Source organism: Stegodyphus dumicola, chromosome 5 (assembly GCF_044657685.1).
Source record: "Stegodyphus dumicola isolate Sdum_Otavi_A_Nest chromosome 5, ASM4465768v1".
NCBI lineage: Eukaryota > Metazoa > Arthropoda > Arachnida > Araneae > Eresidae > Stegodyphus > Stegodyphus dumicola.
In genome coordinates, this window is record NC_140772.1 from 161,108,001 (window position 1) to 161,128,222 (window position 20,222).

Sequence of the window (20,222 nt, forward strand, 5' to 3'; positions counted from 1 at the left end):
TTCAAATGTAAAAATTCGCTTACAAGCTAAATTTATAGCAAAACGAATGAACATAAAAATGATTTCAAAGAAGGTGTAGCAGATTTATGAAAAAAAAATATTTCTGTGCATACTAGAACAACAGTCAGGCAACAATTACCAATGGACTGGCAGGATAATAAGGCATCTTTTCTAAAGTATGTGACAGATATTATTGAGAAAAAAAACTTCTTCAGTCACAGATAATAAATATGGATGAAATGCCGTTAGCTTTCGACTCTCCTGCAAACAGAACTGTTGATGAAACTGGTGCAAAAACTGTATCTGTGCTTACGAGGGGGCATGAAAAAACATCATTTACATGTGTGTTAGCTTGTGCCGCAAACGGTAACAAGTTAATGCAATTGATCATTTTTAAATGAAAGACTATTCCAAAGGGAGATTTTCCTAATGACATAATTATTTGTGCAAACGAGAATGGCTGGATGTGCGAAACAATCATGCATGAGTGGCTACAAAAAGTTTGGCAGTGTCGTATAGGATCTTTTTTCCAACCAAAAGGGTTATTGATAATGGATTCCATGCGTGCTCATTTGCTTGAGTCAGCGAAAACCAGATGTCAAAAATTGTCTACGACCAAAGCAATAATTCCTGGTGGTTTGACAAAAATCTTACAACCGTTAGATTTGTCAGGTAATAAATCCTTAAAAGCTGAAATCCGAAAGCGGTGGGAGTGTTGGATGAGTGAAGGATTGCATACGTATACCAAAAGCGGTAAAATGCGTAGAACATCTTATAAAGAAGTTGCAAAGTGGGTAGGAAATGCGTGGAAATCGGTAAAAAAAACATCATCAATAATAGCAGGGTTCAAAGAAGCTGAAATTACTAAATCTTTTTAATTCAGATAGTGAAGAATCAGGTTTTGATGGCTTCATATGATGTACAGTTTGCTGTAATTCCTTTTGTAAGTAAAATTTAAAATTTCCTTTTGTCATCCAAATTTAATATTTTGTTGTTGCAGCATTTTTTATAATATAGTCTGAGTATTACAAATATGGACTTCTTCAGTGGGTAATTATAAGTATATACGTGAAGGTAAATATATTTTCCACATTTCTTACCTTTAATTTATTTTTGAATTATGGTTTCATTTCATGCATTTTTCTTAACTGTTATGTCATATATCAGGTCTTAGGTTGAGATTTTGCATCTATGCGGCCCACGACGATGTCACGTGCAATTTAATCTATTGCGGCATTTACGCTGATGCGGCGTTTCTGTATAATTTAAATTTTTTTCCCGCCATTTTTCTCGAGTGCAGCGTTTACGCTGTTGCAGCCTTTCTTCCAGAAATTATGGTATCTTAAACATAAAGAATATAATAAAGCATATTAAATATATTAATTTTAGTTATTAAGTGGGTCAAAACAACAGACCGTCAAAAATGTAGATGATTTCTCAAAGATATAATGAATTATTTTTAAATGTCATGAAAGATTAAACAATAATTTATAAAATGAATAACTAAATTTTTAAACAATTTAAATTTATACTTCTTCGTAATGGTGGGAGAGTATTTTCAAGCCAACATGCCTATAAAATCCACTGTTTTTACAAGATCGCCTTTCAACTGCAGTAATGAGGCCAGCAGCTTTACGTAATTCAGGCTTTGTACTGTGCTTTATACAGTTGTGTACAAAACTATCTGTTAACAAAGAAAACTGCTTCAGTGCATTTTTCAGCTGCTCACCACGACTAAACGCAGCAGCCATGCTCCATTCCCATAGAAAAAGAACCTCACTGTAAAGAAAAATCAAGCTTAAATTACAGAGAAGAAGATAGAAACTGACATTCAGAATTTGGTAATCCCTGTAATTAAATAATGAGGAATCTATGTATTGTTGCGTGCGTATGGGTTCGTTATGAAATGAATGCACAAGTCCGATGAAAAATGAACAAAAATTTATTATTATCACAACAAATATGCTTAAATTTCCTAAAATATTCGTGCAGTATTACAATATCTCATAGTACAGTCAAAAGTCGTTAATTCGGACACCCGTAATCCGGAATGATCTATAATCCGGACCTCAAAGCTAAAATCTTTCTGCGCATGCGCCGCATTGACGCATGCGCATAGGCGTTTTACTCGTGTGCGCAAGACATTTACGACTGCGCATATGCATCTGCGCAAGTGCAGAATACGTTTTCGCGTGCGCGTTTAATGTATGACGGACGGTATAAGCTAAAATTATCTAATTATCTATTTCAGTTAATGGTGATGATTGCGTTGTTCCTTAATCTTCGAATTGGATCCGGCTTATTATTTTTTGCAGACTGTAAGAGCAATTTTCTAAAAGTAAGCTTGAACTTTCGATTATGTCAAATAGAATTTCCGATGCTGGAGCTCTCAAAGGATCTAGAAAACGAAAGTATGTTTCGATGTCCATCAAACAAAAAACGAATTGCTACAAAAAATGAATAAAAGCATATCCTTTGTTTATCTAACCGTTCCGAAATCTGTTTATCAATTTCACGCTGCTCTGCGCGGGGGGGGGGCACGTCGCGGCGCGCAATGAACTGGAAGTTGATCTGTCAACACTATCGTTATCTTCACGGCAGATGTTTTTATTTTAGTCGGCTTATAATTCCTTACTAAATGTAGTATTTAATTTCGATGTACTCCGTCTTTGATATGATTTAAATCAAATTCCTCGTCATTATAAATATCGCGAATACAAATCACATAGTTTTCTGGTTGCAATTTTCTAATTTCGGCTATGAGTAAGGTATGCTTTACGCATCCGCGCGTTAAAAGAAATGTTTAATAAAGTAAACAAATAAATATTAGGCTTCTTTTTTGGTAAATTTGGATACCCTTTAGATCATAATTGCTCATTATTTTATAAATTACGGTTTCATATTTTTAGTTTTATAATTTCTGCATGCCATCTTACCAGATTTAAACTGATGATCTATAATCCGGAAAAATCGATAATCCGGAATCGCTGAAGACCCGACGAGTCCGGATTAAAGACTTTTGACTGTAGTTATCTTTTAACTACTCAAATGTTCAAGAGAACTTAATTCAAAACAGCCGAAGAAAAAAAAGCTAATCCGCGAATTCACCACAATCAACAAGAGCAGTTTTCTAAACAACAACAAACTAAGTAACTGACTAACTGAATTGAGAGGTTTTCCTCCTTTTTATAAGATTTTAAAATCACACGCGAAAAATTTCTAGTACTTTCTCGAAACAAAAAGAGATATTTATTAAATGTTACATGCGCGCGCTCTTGTATTTTCAATTTTCGGCTTAGCTTTCTTTTAATATTCGTCACGCGCTGCACTGCGAGGGAAATAAAACCATTTAATTTACAATTCAACTAACACAAGGTATTTAAATACCAAATCCGTAAGAGTATGTTCCTTGCAATGTGAAAAAATGGTGATACCTAGAGCTGTAAAATTTTGAACACACGCAGTCCTCCGCCCGAACATGTGCAGCTTGAAGCCCAGATTTTTTTAATTTATTTATTTCAAATTTTATGCGAATTTAATGAATTTTTGATGAACAAACTCAGTTTAAAAGCAATGATTTACCACTTCTCAAAATGTAAAATATTTATGTTTCAGATTTAATCAAACTAAACAATTTAATAAATGCAGTTCTCCCTCTCTATTAACTAAAAACTGAATCGATGAAATTACACTAGCTAGATTCGTCAAAATTTTAGCTGTCAATTTTAAAATTAGAGTAACCAGGACATTTTTGTGCAAAGCCATGAGAAACAAGGAGGTTACTGCATTGCATGGGAAGAAAGAGAAAGCCATATTTACTCAAATTTGCTTCATAAAGCAAGATTCTAACTGAACTATATATAATGTAAGACACAATAAGACGCCGAATAAATACTAATTCAGAAGTCAAACAACAAAAATCCGCATTATATCCTGCTTTTCAGTTCACTTTTGAACTTGAGACTTGCAATTCTCTTCCGTTTTTCGACATTCTGGTACACACATCCAACTTCAGTACTACAGTTTACCACAAACCTTCATCGGTTTGCCTTCCACCACATTTTAAATCATGTCATCCGACTAAAGAAAATTTAGCTTCATTTTATTCCTATGTTTTCTGTGCTCTTTAAGTTTGCTCCTCCAAACTAGCCCTTGATGAAGAACTAAATTATTTAAAAGCAATAGCTATTGACAGGGGCTTTTCACCCAACATTATTTATCAAGCAGTTAAAAAATTCTCATCTCAACACACTAAAAGGCACACTCTTGTTTTAGGAGATTATAAAAATGCTGTTGTCATTTCCTTCTTTCCATCAATTAGCTACAAAGTTGCACATATTTTGCAGAAATTTAACTTTCGGGTTGTTTATTCTCCCATCAATGAAATTCCGAGTTCCATACTCAAGGACCCCATTTCGGATATGAGTTCTTGGGGTATTTATAGGATTCCTTGCTAGTGTGGTTTGATTTACATTGGCCAAACTAGGAGTGCCTTAAAATTTCGCGTCAAGGAACATGAGGCATATGTTAGAAAAAAGGAAACACAGAAGTCTTCTGTTGCTCAACATTGTTGGTCCATTGGAGAACTGGATTTTCTAGAGGCATTTCACATTCAAAAAATCTTTCTGTTCTAGTTAACAATCCTAATTCTAATCCATCTTTGCCTTTGGCCTTTAAAGAAATTGTTTTAGTTCTGGTTTCACCAACAGATGGCGCCACTTGCTTATTCTTGTCCAGCCTTTCTTATCTTATCTAATCATTATTTCCTATCTTGTTCATTTGCGGTTTTGCAGCTGAGGATGGTGGTTCGATAAAACCATCGAAACTAGTCCTGTGAAAATTTTGAAAATATAACGCTGATTTTTGTTGTTTGACTTCTGAATTAGTATATATACTGTATAGCTGCCAGACTTAAATATGAAGTCTTTGCATTGTGCACCAAGAATATTTTCAGAAAAATTTCACACCAACTTAAATTTACTGTAAAATGCATGATTAATAAAATGCTGAGTAAGGAAGGAAAGCTATGCTGAGTAAGGAAAGAAAGCTTTTGTTTATAAAATTACTTTTAAATATGAAGGAAACAAATTTAAGCAAACAGGGTAAAAAAAGGGACAGTTCTGTCCCATTCTACCAGATTGATTAACAAAATTCACCTTCCGTTTTTAATGTCTCCAAAGCATGACTTAGGATATATATTACATTTATAAGTAGTATTGTTCTAACATAAGTATTGCAACACAAAATCAGACTTTCTGAAATGAAACACCGATTTTTTTTACATATTTAAATCCTATGCCTCAAATTATGCCAAAGTGCTAAGTTTCATAAAAATCGCCCAGGTAGTTTCAAAAATTAGGTCTCAAAATTTTAGTTCCTCAATCTGGTACATATTTACCAATATCTTCATTATTATTATTAAACTTGCTTGATTTTTTTTTCTTTCAGAATTTGAAATTTAGGTTCAATCCAAATAAAATTCACACATTTTTTACAATTTATATTTAAAATTCGCCTTTTTAAATAATTTTTACAAATTTTTCGAAAAACATTTTAAATTATAACCCATAAAATGTTTGCCATCATCTTAGAGTAGATGTATTTCTAGTACCTGCAAAATTTTCTCCTTCAAAATCTCCCATCATAAACATGAACTTAAATACAGTCAAAAGTCGTTAATCCGGACTCGTCGGGACTTCGGCGATTCCGGATTATCGATTTTTCCGGATTATAGATCATCAGTTTAAATCTGGTAAAATGGCATGCAGAAATTATAAAATTAAAAATATGAAACCGTAATTTACGAAATAAAGAACAATTATGATCTAAAGGGTATCAAAATTTACAAAAAAAAAGCTTAATATTTATTTCTTTACTTTATTAAACATTTCTTTCAATGTAAGTTGTTTAAGTTGCTTCATTTTTTTATGTGATAATACATTCTCTTTAATTCTATAAACAGACATAATTTCGTGTTCAGTTACAAAGTTCCGCTGTTCAAGTCCTATAATTGCTGTGTCAAGAATACCGACTAATTTGTCAATCGAAATTTTTTTGTTTTCAATAACCTCTATCACTTTCTTCGCTGTCCGAAGCGAATTATAATGACGAGGCATTTGATTTAAATCATATCAAAGACACACCGAGATGAAATACTACATTGAGTAAGCAATTATAAGCCAAATAAAATAAAAACATCTGCTCTTAAGATAAGGATAGTGCTGGATCAACTTCCAATTCATTGCACGCCGCCCGGTGTTAAAGATAAACAATGTTTAGATAAACAAACGTTAAAGTTTACATAAACAAACGTTAAAGTTTACATAAACAAAGGATATGCCTTTATCCATTTTTTGCAGCAATTCTACTTTTTGTTTAATGGACTCCGAAAGATACTTTCGCTTTGTATATCCTTTACATATTAGTAAATATATATCGGAAATTCTATTTGACATAATCGAAAGTTCAAGCTTACTTTTATAAAATTGCTCTAACAGTCTGCAAAAAATAATAATCCGGATCCAATTCGAAGATTAAGGAACAACGCAATTTGCAACATTAACTGAAATAGATAATTAGATAATTTTAGCTTAGCTTATCCCGTCCGTTATACATTAAACGCGCATTCGTAAACATATTTTGCGCACGCGCACACGCAAATTCGCAACGGTAAAGGTCTTACGCGCATGCGTCAAAGCGACGCATGCGCAGAAAGTTTGTAGCTTTGAGGTCCGGATTATAGATCATTCCGGATTATGGGTGTCCGAATTAACGACTTTTGACTGTATTGGCAAATTTTGAAATTTAGCATATTTGTAATAAGCAATAGTAATGCCCAACGTGGTTTATGCTTTTTGTTCTAATCTTCAATGAAATGCAGTACTTATTTCGGACTTTAAGTTTTCAAATAAACTTTTATTGAGGATCATTCATGAGGAATTCATTTTCTTTCTTTATTAATCATGCTTAATAAATACTTATTAATAACACATGAAAAGCTATTTTTAAAATTGATAAGGAATATTGAACAAAATTAAAAATTTCTCTTTTTTTCCTTGAATAAGAGTAAACTTTTACTTTTGCTATTTCATTGTCTGCTACTTTACTCAATTCCATTTTACATGAAACGGAATTCATTTTGCTGATTTTAAAATTTAAATGTGTCAAAGTACTTGGAAGATATCAGCCTAAAGTATGGAATGACTTTATGGAGGACTTTTCTGTGGAAAAGTGGCTTGTATTCACATAGCACATAGGGAAAATTAGAGAAACCATGAACCCAGCTTGTTTGCCATGGTTGGTTTTCAGGGCAAATTAACAGCAGCCTTTAGCCGGTTGCCCACTAGTGGGACCGCTTAAATTCAGAGCCAAGTTATTAGATTTGCAAAGCATTTTATGTTAATTAATCAGTTATTACAATTGAAGTCTTTACTATAACATCTCCTTAGCATATTTCTCACCAGAATGCAAATGTGCTTTGGGGGTATTTAAGCTGTAGGTTTGAATCTAGTTGAAAAGCTTCTGCCAGTTGCACTTTGCTGTTACTATTTTTAGTCAGCTCAGTTTAAAAATTATATTCCAGCTTCAGTATTCTTGCTAGCCGATGATTAAATACGGATAAGTACAATATAGGGTCAGTCCATAAGTTTGTGTGCATTAAAGAGTATGTGTGGAATTCACAATGATGCATTTACTAAAACAATACAATTTTGAGCCTGTTGAAACTTGTCATCGTTTGATTAACATATTATTTAGTTCATCACCAACTTTCGTAAATATCGAACGCATTTTAGCACCCACAGAAGATGAATATAGATAATCAGTACAAACATGCTGTGCTACATTTTTTTATTTTCGTGTGGTGAATCTGCCAGGTTTGCAGCGATAAAAATTAATAGTGTACATGGTGAACACACTATTAGTGTTAAGAACTGCCCAGAAATGGTTTAAAAAATTTATAGTTGGAAAAAGCAACATTGATGATGAACCCCATTCAGGACGTTTTGAACTGTTAGAACCAAATCAAACGATTAATTCAGAAGTTTATAGTGAACAACTTTGCCGTCTGAACTCAGAATTGTTCAAAAAATGCCCATGATTGGTGAATATGAAGAAAGTATTATTTCATCATGAATACGCTAGAACGCATACAGCTCGAACAACGCTGCAATAATTGGGAGCTTTTGTCACATCTTGCTTACTCCCATGATCCCAAGTGATTTTCACTTATTTCATGCCTTACACAATATTTTACTAGAAAAAAAAAAAATAAATTCTAAACAGGATGTACACAACTTTCAAGTTTTTTCGCATCAAAACCAGTCTTTCTACAGCAACGGCATAAAAAAGCTGCTTGTAAGATGGGGAGACATTGTAGATAATGGAGGAAAATATATAATTTATTAAAATGTTAAATTGTGTTTTTTATATTATTTAAAAATTTACCAAAAAATGTGCACGAATTTATGGACTGAACTATATATGGCCAGTTTATTTTATTTAATGTGTAATCCTACACTACATTATTGATGTTTGAATTTAATTATATGTTCTGATAATTTAAAATATCCACAAGTTGTGGAAATTTTGCCTGTAGCATAAGTTGTGCCTTTATGTTCAAACTGACAGTAAAACAGAAAAATTATTCAAAACTTTTTTCTGTATTTTGTGAGTTGTTCAAGATGGAGTGATTATTCACTATTTATCTATTAGGATCTGTAGGATTTAACTGTAGGATTTATTAGGATCTGTAGGATCTGTAAGATTAATCTGTAGGAGATCTGTAGGATCTGTAGGATTTACAGTCGTAAAAGCACTCCTATTACCAAGCTGTAAATACGCAAATGAACGTTTAGTTACATTTGCTATTTTTGTATTCTTTTGATGTTCTTGGAATCTAAGCTAAAGTCGGGAGAAAGACAAAAAAATATTACACATTAAATAGAACAAGCTGGCTCATATATTTTAAGATGTATATTTCAAGCATCGGCTGGAAAAGATGCTAAAGCCAGAATATAATTTTTAAACAAAGCTGGATTAAAATACTAACAGCATGGACAGTTAACAGAAGCTTATTCAGCTAAAGATTCAAAAGAGATCAGCTTAAATACACACAAAACTAAGAATGTCACATAAAACAAGCTGTTTCATAAATGAATATGATATATAACAAATAAAAAAGAGATAATAATTGCAAATATATCTGCAAAATGCCTCAAGAAAATTATGATAAGATGATAAAGTTTTCTTCAAGTACTGTAAAAATTTTCAGCGAGGGTGCCATTTCTACCGATGCAGTGCTTGAGTGCACTTAAGAAAATATTTCCTAAGATATCATTGTACATAGTTGGGTTGACTGGTGCTGTTCCCCCCTAAAAGACAGTTACTTTCTGTGAACTTTATTTGTTTACATTCTTTCCCTTGAATAGACCTATGTGCCTTATTCATCCTAAACGGGATCTCGGTAAAACATTCTTCCCTCTTTCAAATCAGAGCATTCTCATCAGTTTGAACAGTCTCTCTTCTCTGCCATTTGATGAATCTTCCAGGACCCATCATCTAACTTCCCCTTCCTTTTTCCATTGTAAATCTACTGCTTTTTTTTTTTTTTTTTTTTTTTTTCAAATGTGGACTCAACTAACTAACTGGTTGCAATAATGAACTTCGACGCATTACACCTTCAGCACAAATCAATTCTTTCTGGCATTCTGCCAGATACAGATCCCATCAGTTTTGATACAAATACTTGTTGGATAGTTACGTAAGAAGAAAGTGAGAAATTTTTTAAAATTGCCCCTAAATGACACTGAACAAATTGGAAATAGAGAATCAGCTAGAGGGATTGATGTGGACAAGAGATGTATTAAATACTGCAGAAGTGAAAAGAATAACTTAAAAATATGCCATGAGAGAAATGAGCCAAAAGAAATGGTACTGTAAGGTGACCAAATCTATAGGATGACCATGCAAATTGGATAAAGGAGCAATGAGGAAAAAGAATAGCAATTTCAATAGTAAAAATTCGCTTACAAGCAAAACTTATGACAAATCAAATGAACATAAATGAATTTAAAGGAGGGCCTTACTGGTGTAGCAGATTTATGAAAAGAAAAAAATATTTCTATGTGTACTAGAACAACAGTCGGGTAACAATTACCAATGGACTGGCAGGATAAAAAAGAATCTCTTCTAAAATATGTGGCAGATATTATTGACAAAAAATATTCTTCCATCACAGATAATAAATATAGATGAAACGCCATTAGCTTGTGATTTTTCCTGTGAACTGTTGATAAAACTGGTGTAAAAACTGTATCAATGCTTATAGTGGGACATGAAAGATCATCATTTAAATGTGTGTTAGCTTGTGCCACAAATGGTGACAAGCTAAAGCTGATGATCATTTTTAAAAGGAAAACTACTCTGAAGGGAGCTTTTTTCTAATGACATAACTATTTATACACTTCAAAAAAATCTTGACATAATAGTAAATACTTTCATTTTTCGTTAAATTAATATTTAGTAGGATATCCTTTAGCATCCACAACAGCTTTTAAACGTCTGGGAATAGATTTTACTAGTTTCTTTGTAATTTCTGTACCAATGTACATCCATTCTTCCATCATGACTGTTTTGAGTTTGCTTTTCGTTTCTATGTCGTGTTTCCGTACTCTAACCTCAGTTCTTTCCAAATGTGTTCTATGGGGTTTAAATCTGGCAACTGAGGTGGTGTTTTCAAAACCTGTGGACAATTATAGAGACACCACAGGTGAATGTTGAAAGCCGTATGTTTAGGATCATTATCATGATTAAAAATAAAGTTGTTTCCAATACCTAAATTTTGGGCTGATAATTTTAAATTGTCTCTTAAATTATTTAAATAAAGAGAGAATGATTCATTATGCCATAAATAAATACCAAATTACCTAGCCCTGATGCTGCCATGCATCCCCACACAAGAACATCTCCACCGCCATGCTTAACTGTTCCAACTAAGTCCTTAGAATGAAGTTCCTCACTTTTTCTTCTCCATATGGTTATTCGACCATCAAAACCAAAAATGTTAAATTTGCTTTCGTCAGCAAATAGGACATTATTCCAGTACGTTTCGGGTGTATTTATCATTGATTTTATGAATGAAAGCCTAAGCTTTCTGTTTTTCTCACTAACGAAAAATTTTTTACGGGTAGAACACCCATGTAATCCAGCTTCTCTGAGAACTATCGAACAGTTTCAGGTGAAGTAGAAAACTTTGCGTTAAATTCTGCAGAAACTTTTACAGCACACAAACGTGGGTTTTCCACAAATTTTCTAACAATAAATCTCTCATCACGTTTAGTTAACTTTCTCGGTCGACTTTTTCTTACATTGTTTTCAATCCGATTTTCTTCTTTAAAGTGTTTTATCACATATTGCACTGTAGAATGGAATAAATTAACTAATTTAATGATATTTCGAATTGATTTACCACTACTATGGTGAAAAATTATCAATTTTCGAATGCTGTTTGTAATTTCTTTACGACTGCAACCCATTTTTCAATAAGAAATAGAATATTATGAAGTAAACAATAAAAAATTAAAGCAAACGATTTTTTAAATGCCACCATAATGCAAAAATTTAAAAAAATGGCAAATGATAGTTTTAATTTTGATGTTATCCAAAAATATTTCAGTGTACAAAGACTTTTGTGAGATAAAATGTTTGTCATTTTTTTATCATTAATTTCTTAAAAATAAAGTTTCGCTATATTTTAAAAATATTTCATATAATTTTGTCACAAATAGATTATAGATTTTATTATTAAAATCTCATTCAGAAAGTTTACTTTTAATTAATGGATAGAGCGCTATTTTAATGAAAATCATAAGTGTAGAAACACATTTGGGAGCCACTGTATATATATCAATAATCACTTTGTAAAACAAAGTGGGACTCAACAGTGAACAAAACAAAACTCCACCAATTTTCAGTCCAATCTTAGATTATGTGCCCAGTTCAAATGTTCCTTCTGGAAGAAGTATGTAAGCAAAACGCACAATGCTGGTTCCATTTGCATACTGTTATCTGTGTGTGTGTGACTATGGCAAAGCCTCGAGGCTATCTGCCTAAGGAGAGGGATGCCTTCGTGGAGGACTTTCTAAGGGAAAGTCACTGAATTGGCTCGTATACACGTTACACATGGGGGAAAACCACGAAAACGACCATGCAGCCAGCCCGTTCACGGGATTTGAACCTCGGACCGAACCACCAGTATTCAGCGACTTTACCACTCAGCCGCTGTTATGAATGACAACTGTACTTCTATAGTAGTAATAAGCACAGATCCAAGCTGACATGAGGCTGCAATCCTGTTACAATGTGCTTTAAGTCGCAAATATGGTCATCTACAGAAGTCATAACTCTTGGCTTACCTTCCACAGGTAATCATATTGTGACCACAAATAACTTGGTACACTAACCATGCATAAGTTTACATTTTTGTTTTGTTGAAGTAAGAAGAGAGTAGTTGTCTAGCTTGGCCGAGGTGCATAAGTGAAGAGTTAATGTATTCAGGATGAAATCTCACTTAAAAGTGTGTTAGTTTGAGTTTCAAAACCATTTGACTGAATAATTAATAATGACCTAAAGTTATTACTGACTGTTTGAGTTTTAGTTACATTTTATATTACATATGGGTTAACATAGAAATGATGCAATCCAGAAAAAGTTATTATAAGTAATTACTATTTTTAGATGAGAGGGGAGAGGGATATCCAAACTGAAATGAAGAATTAAGGGTCTACAGCTAAGTTAAGTTATAATTTTGATTTATATATTTTTATCTTACACACACACACACACAATGTATTATTTTTTTATGGAAAACTCTTTTCTGAAAGAATGAAAGAAGTACAAAGCTTTTAGATTACAGGTATAGCCTCAATTAGATTTTATAGAGAATACCAATATAAACACAATGTTTTAGTATTTTACAGTTTGAAGTCATAATTTGTAAAAGTTAGTAATACTGACTTTATCTATAAACTATAAAACACAGCTTAAACTTATACAATAACTTCAATTACAACAGTAAAAGCACTAAGAAACATCCTGTGAAGCACACAAAATATTGATCATTTAAAACTTCTAACTCAAAATCCCAATCAGGAAATTATTTTTATTCAATGATAAAAAAGCATGTCTTGAACAGATAAAATTTAATGTGAAGAATAAAAGAACATCTTTAGAAACATAATTCACGAAGTAGCAGATATTAAAAAATTTTAAACTGAAAACTTTTTTTTAAATAAAATAAGGTTTTAAAAAAGTTTAAAGCTTGCAAATACTATAATTTTAATAATTTATTCCGAATCAGTATATAAGTAAATTTTTCTTTCAATAGAAAAGTAACAGGAGTAAACCTTAAATAAAAGCTAATCATTTTTCTATGTGACTGTCAGAAAGGTATAAATAATTTATGCATTCATATCTAACAACAGTGGTGAAAGATAAAATCTTCCTTGACTTAGTACCTTACTAAACACAAACAATATGAAAAACAACTTTAACCCTTTCCGGCATGCTACCTTTTAAAGTCGGAGTTTTCATTTAAAAAAAAAAAGGTATGCAGTCTAATTAGGCCTAGAGGAATACACAAGTAAAATTTTGTGAAGATAGCACTTATCTTTTTAATTCTGTGGGTGTAAAATGCTACACTGATTAAATAGACCTTCGAAAAGAGTGCTGAAACAAGCATTGTTGTCAATGAACTGACGGATGAGATGCGGAGAAACAAAGAATACTGACTCTATATTATCGGTGAGTTTGGTCTGAGCGCACCTAGGGTTCACCATTTGATTTTAGGCAAGATTTCAAGGTAAAAATTTAAAGCTAATATAGAATAAGGATATTAGCATATAGCCAAAAAAATAACATAGAAATTTCTTTTCAAACAATTCTTTTTATACCCTAAAAAAAATCTGGAACATTTCTTTGAAAAATGAGGGTCTTAAAAAACTAAACATGGCTAAAATATATGGACTGGTTTGTGTTGAGCTGCCATCTACTAAATAAAGAAGGTTCAGAGTAACCTATGAATCCTTTTTCATTCAATTTTTCTGAGCATACAGAGGGAAATTTTTAGGTATGTCCAGACCGGACACACTGTGTCGCAAAGAGTTAAATTCACATTCTACCACAGTAGACTGAGTAATTACATTATAGACTCTCGTCTTCATTACAAGTGGAAAAATCTTCTTCAGAGATGGATATTAGCTTTCAGTGAAGAAATAAGCAAGAAAAATTCCTCAAGTTCCTAAGCATTCAAATGAATTATATATAACACATGCAGGTTCATGCAAATATGCACAATGGAGACAGAAACTAATATGATAGATCTGAGGACTTTAATTACAAATGAAGTTTCATAAACACTCGGTGACGAAATATGGACCCCCTAATTAGCATATTCTTCGCCCCTCAGCATCTGAAAACCCTTTTGGATTCAGTTAATTAACAACTACCATTTTTAAGTTAAAAAAAATATGTATCTTTAAATACTTAAACACTGCCTCTAAAATTTGATTCAGAAATTTTATTCAGGATACTCATTCTATGTGTGAATTATATGTAGAAAGAAATGCTCAAATATTTACCCATTGGGTCCAGTAATTTTTCCATCAGCAAGTAGAAAAGCATCAATAAACCTGACATAATAATATTTATTACATTTCAAAACAAGTTTATTTATGAAGAACACATATTTAGAAAATAATTACATAACTATGTTTATTACAATAAGTGAATTAAATTAATTTGTAACCAATACTTTGATAAATACTATATTTAATTTACATTTTATCTTCAAAATAGAATTGAAAATAACCAGAAATTAACAATTACATAAATTCAAACTCTAAAGATTAAAATTTTAATAAATGAAGACAACAAATTTTATTTTTGTCTATACAGATACTAAGCAAGAATTGTTTTAAGAAATACAGGATAAATTTTTAATTTGTTTTTGTTTACTAAATTCATGTAGGAAAAGTAATAGCTAATAAATCTAAAATAATGATAATAAATCTGATATCTGATGATGATAATCTAAAATAATAATAATATCTAAAATAATGGAAACTCTGAAGTAATTTCAATTTTATTTTTACCAATCTGAACTATAAGTTAACTTTTGTGATACACCATGACAATTCTACAATAAATAGTTCATCATTCATTCAGTAATTATAGACAAATAATTTTAACATCAGAGCTATAATACATCCTAATAAAGAAACTTGTGTGACTTGATGCAAACACCATTGAATGGACTAACTCAGAATTTCGGGCATGGGAAAGTAAAAAATTCATTTAACACCTAGGCTATCAGCAACTCAACTTTTAATCCTATTAATTAAAAAAGATTAAAAAATATATAAGTGATACCACCAAGTGCAGCCATGGATTTTTTAACAATGACAACAAATATATGTTCTTCATATTTATTTTGTAGTGAGGCTAATATGAAACCTAAGCAAAATATTAATAGCATTTATCAAAATATGCTATTTAAATTATTTGATGAATTCAGTTGCTACCTTTAGCTGAATTTCTTTCTTGTCAGGAATTTGAAAATGCAGTTATTAGGAACCAGGAAAATATTTTAAAATATTTAAGTGGCTTGTGAAAGAAAACTAAAAATATTTTTAATAAAGATTAATTAATGTTAAAAGAATTTTGACTTTTGACAACTTTACCTTTGCTAGCACATGAGCATCCATAGAAAATTAACTGGGAAGGGGGGAGGGACAATGATTGAAGAAAATTAAAGTCAATAAATTTTTATTTAATTGGAAGGCTCACTATCAGATCATAAAGCACATTACAGCATCAATACAAAAACTTATATACAGTCAAGAGTCGTTAATTCGGACACCCATAATCCGGACCTCAAAGCTAAAAACTTTCTGCGCATGCGCCATGTTGGCACATGCGCACAGGCGTTTTACGCGTGCGTGTAAGACCTGGACGACTGCGCATATGCGCGCGCGCAGGTGCAGAATACGTTTTCGCCTTCGCATTTAATGTATAACGGACGGTGTAAGCTAAAATGATCTAATTATCTATTTCAGTTAATGTTAATGATTGTGTTGTTTCTTTATTTTCGAATTGGATCCCGCTTATTACTTTTTGCAGACTGTTAGTGCAATTTTATAAAAGTAAACTTGAACTTTCGATTATGTCAAATAGAATTTCCGATGCTGGAATTTCCAAAGGATCTACAAAACGAAAGTATGTTTCCATGTCCATCAAACAAAAAGTGGAATTGCTGCAAAAATTGGATAAAGGCATACCTGTCTCAAAGTTATGCAAGGAATATAACATTGGAAAGTCAACTGTATATGACATAAGCAAAAAGAAAAAGGAACTTTTTGATTTTTTTGTGGATTCCGACACCCCACTTGCAATGAGTAACAGAAAAAGGGTTCGTTATGCTAAAAGTGACGATCATGACAAGAGTGATGATTGAATGGGTCAGACAGCGTCGCAGCGAGGGCGTGCCATTGACGGGTCCAATGGTAATGGCTCAAACCCAAATATTTCATGAAGAAATGAACTTAAACGGAGAGTGCAAAAATTCAACAGGTTGGTTGACAAAATTTAAAAATTGCCATGGTATAAGACAATTAAAAATTTCTGGTGAAAAATCTTCAGCTGATACTGAAGCTGCTGAACAATTTGCAGATGAATTCATCGAATTCATTACTAGTGAACAATTATGTGCAGAACAAATTTACAATGCTGATGAAACTGGTCTTTTCTGGCAATATGTACCGCGAAATACCTTGGCAACCTCTACAGAAAAGGCTCCAACTGGTGTCAAAGATTCCAAAGCGAGACTAACAATTTTAGCATGCACAAATGCTGCAGGAATGCACAAGTGCAAACTTTTCGTAATCGGAAAACATGCACGACCTCGACTGTTTAAAGGAGTAACGATTTTCCCTGTTATATATCACGCAAATAAAAGAGCATGGATGACACAAGTGTTGATGAATGATTGGTTTGAAAATCATTTTATACCCGAGGCTCGGTGACGTTTGAATTCAGTTGGTTTACCTGATAACTCAAAAATAGTTCTGATTGTTGATAACTGTTCGGCGCATACTTCACTTAAAGTTTTAGTGAAAGATAATGTATCTGTGTTATTCTTCCCTCCAAATTGTACGTCTATCATTCAGCCTATGGATATGGGAATAGTGCACGCGCTGAAATGCAAATATAAAACAGCATTTTTAAAATCTATGTTAAATTTCTTGAACAGTGGCAAGACTATTCAAGAATTTTTGAAATTTTTTAGCATAAAATCTGCCGTGTGGAGCATTGCAAGATCATGGGAGGATGTGTCTTCAAGTACGTTAAAAAATGCTTGGCATAATTTATGGCCATCTACCATATTTCATGGTGAGGAGGATGAAGATGATAGCGGCGAATTTGAAGGTTTTCGGACATCGCAAACTAAAGGTGAAATTTTTCAGTTATTGGATTTTGTAAAGAAATGTGGAGAAGCGGTAATAAATGAAGATGATATAAGAGAAGTTTTTCGTTGCGACGACAATGCAGCAATCATCAATCAATTAACGGACAGCAAAATATGTAGTATGGTTCTAGATCCAGAAAATATCGCTTCCGATAGTGAAGAAAGTGACACAGACGTTACCGAAAACGAAACAATTTCGATTGACAAATTAGTCGATATTCTCGACACCGCAATTATAGGACTTGAACAGCGGAACTTTGTAACTGAACAAGAAATTATGTCTGTTTATAGAATTAAAGAGAAAGTATTATCACATAAAACGAAACAACTTAAACAACTAACATTGATAGAAATGTTTAATAAAGTAAACAAATAAATATTAAGCTTTTTTTTGTAAATTTTGTACCCTTTAGATCATAATTGTTCTTTATTTCATAAATTACGGTTTCATATTTTTAATTTTAGAATTTCTGCATGCCATCTTACGAGATTTAAACTGATGATCTACAATCCGGAAAAATCGATAATCCGGAATTGCCGAAGTCCCGACGAGTCCGGATTAACGACTTTTGACTGTACTATATATGCATCCTTATTAGATATATTTTTTATTGGATTCCAGGAAGCAAGTGTTCTGCACAGCCGCTTAAACAGAGCTAAGCAATACATATGCTGTATATTTAAATGAATCTAAACATTCAGATTAGCCAAGGAAAAAAAAGTATACGCTTTATCTGCATAATTTTTATATATTCATCATTATTTTATCACACAGCTAAAGAGTATAACTTATGAATTTCTCTTTATACAGGATACAGCATCACTGAAAAAAATATTTTCAAAAGACAACGACTATTGGCCTAGTGCAATCTCTCTTTAAATTATTCTTTCAATATAGTAACAGCTGCACTGCTCGTTTTAAGCTTTTATTTTATAAAAGCCTAAAATCAAATCCTTATGGCTATTATTTTTCCAATATCATTCTTTTGCATCGGAATTCAGAATTTCTGATTATGGAGTAACTATTTTATTAGAAGTATGAAAAGCTGTATTTTTATTTCATTTTAAACTGAAAATTAACAGTATTTTAACTTATGGAATGATATACCCACAGAGGATTAACATTAAATTTCTATGCATCCATATCACTAGTGTGTGAAAATGACATGTCTAAGCATAATATATCCTGGTCACTAATTCCGTTTTTGCCAAACAGTTTTAAGTTGCAAGACTGGAAAAAAAAATATTTAAGATATTTATGCAAAACATCAGCAGCATATTAACATAGAGGAAAATGTTTATCACAGTAGTTATATCACATGGTATTGCATTCAAGAGCCATTTTTGCAAAGTTTCCTCCCTTTTGCCTATAGAACTATTTTGATTTACACCTAAGTTATTAAGACAAAATGAATTTATAAGCAACATATTATTTGTATTTGAGAACCATTTCTACTAAGTTTTGTCTCACGTTTAACTTTTAACCAACTGCTACAGTACTATTTTGATTTATACCAAAGATATTAAAACAAACCAGATGAATTTGATAAAGAACATGTTACACTGTTGTGTATATCTGATTTAAATAAGCCTTTCATCAACCTTAAGATACATGAATTAAGTAAAAGCACAATACTTTTTTAACCTTACATTCATCTTCCTTAACTAATATTTTTTTTTCCTTTTCTCTAATTTTAACTAATTCCAAAATATTCATGCTGTACACTTAGAAACATGATTAATAATGATTGATTGTCAATCGTGTGTTGGCTTTGCTAACAGAACTGCAGATGATGGATAACTATTACCAATGGATTTTTTCCATATACAGTCAAAAGTCGTTAATCCGGACTCGTCGGGACTTCGGCGATTTCGGATTATGGATTTTTCCGGATTATAGATCATCAGTTTAAATCTGGTAAAATGGCATGCAGAAATTATAAAATTAAAAATATGAAACCGTAATTTACGAAATAAAGAACAATTATGATCTAAAGGATATCAAAATTTACAAAAAAAAAAGCTTAATATTTATTTGTTTACTTTATTAAACATTTCTTTCAATGTAAGTTGTTTCAGTTGCTTCGTTTTTTATATGATAATACATTCTCTTTAATTCTATAAATAGACATAATTTCTTGTTCAGTTACAAAGTTCCGCTGTTCAAGTTCTACCGACTAATTTGTCAATCGAAATTTTTTCGTTTTCAATAACCTCTGTCACTTTCTTCGCTATAGGAAGCGAATTATAATGACGAGGCATTTGATGCTGCGGCGTTAAAGATAAACAAAGTTTAGATAAACAAACGTTAAAGTTTAGATAAACAAAGAATATGCCTTTATCCATTTTTTGCAGCAATTCCACTTTTTGTTTAATGGAGTCCGAAAGATACTTTCGCTTTGTATATCCTTTACATATTAGTAAATATATATCGGAAATTCTATTTGACATAATCGAAAGTTCAAGCTTAGTTTTATAAAATTGCTCTAACAGTCTGCAAAAAATAATAATCCGGATCCAATTCGAAGATTAAGGAACAACGCAATCTGCAACATTAACTGAAATCGATAATTAGATAATTTTAGCTTAGCTTATCCCATCCGTTATACATTAAACGCGCATTCGTAAACGTATTTTGCGCACACACAAATTCGCAGCGGTAATGGTCAACGCGACGCATGCGCAGAAAGTTTGTAGCTTT

At 32.1% G+C, this 20,222-nt stretch overlaps 1 protein-coding gene across 6 annotated transcripts in view; it reads right to left on the minus strand.

Annotated features, from left to right (window-relative positions):
* fal (SAM and HD domain containing deoxynucleoside triphosphate triphosphohydrolase falten) overlaps positions 1-20,222 on the minus strand; it is a 68,027-nt gene that overhangs the window by 22,664 nt on the left and 25,141 nt on the right. For 3 of the 6 annotated variants that reach the window (XM_035368878.2, XM_035368879.2, XM_035368881.2), the window contains exons 9-10: positions 14,637-14,687; positions 1,533-1,779 (exon numbers count right to left, since the gene is read on the minus strand). In XM_035368878.2, the coding sequence (XP_035224769.1) occupies positions 1,533-1,779; positions 14,637-14,687 (298 nt within the window). The remainder of the gene's footprint in view (positions 1-1,532; positions 1,780-14,636; positions 14,688-20,222) is intronic. The other 3 variants (XR_004759578.2, XR_015041315.1, XM_035368880.2) reach the window with 2 other exon arrangements.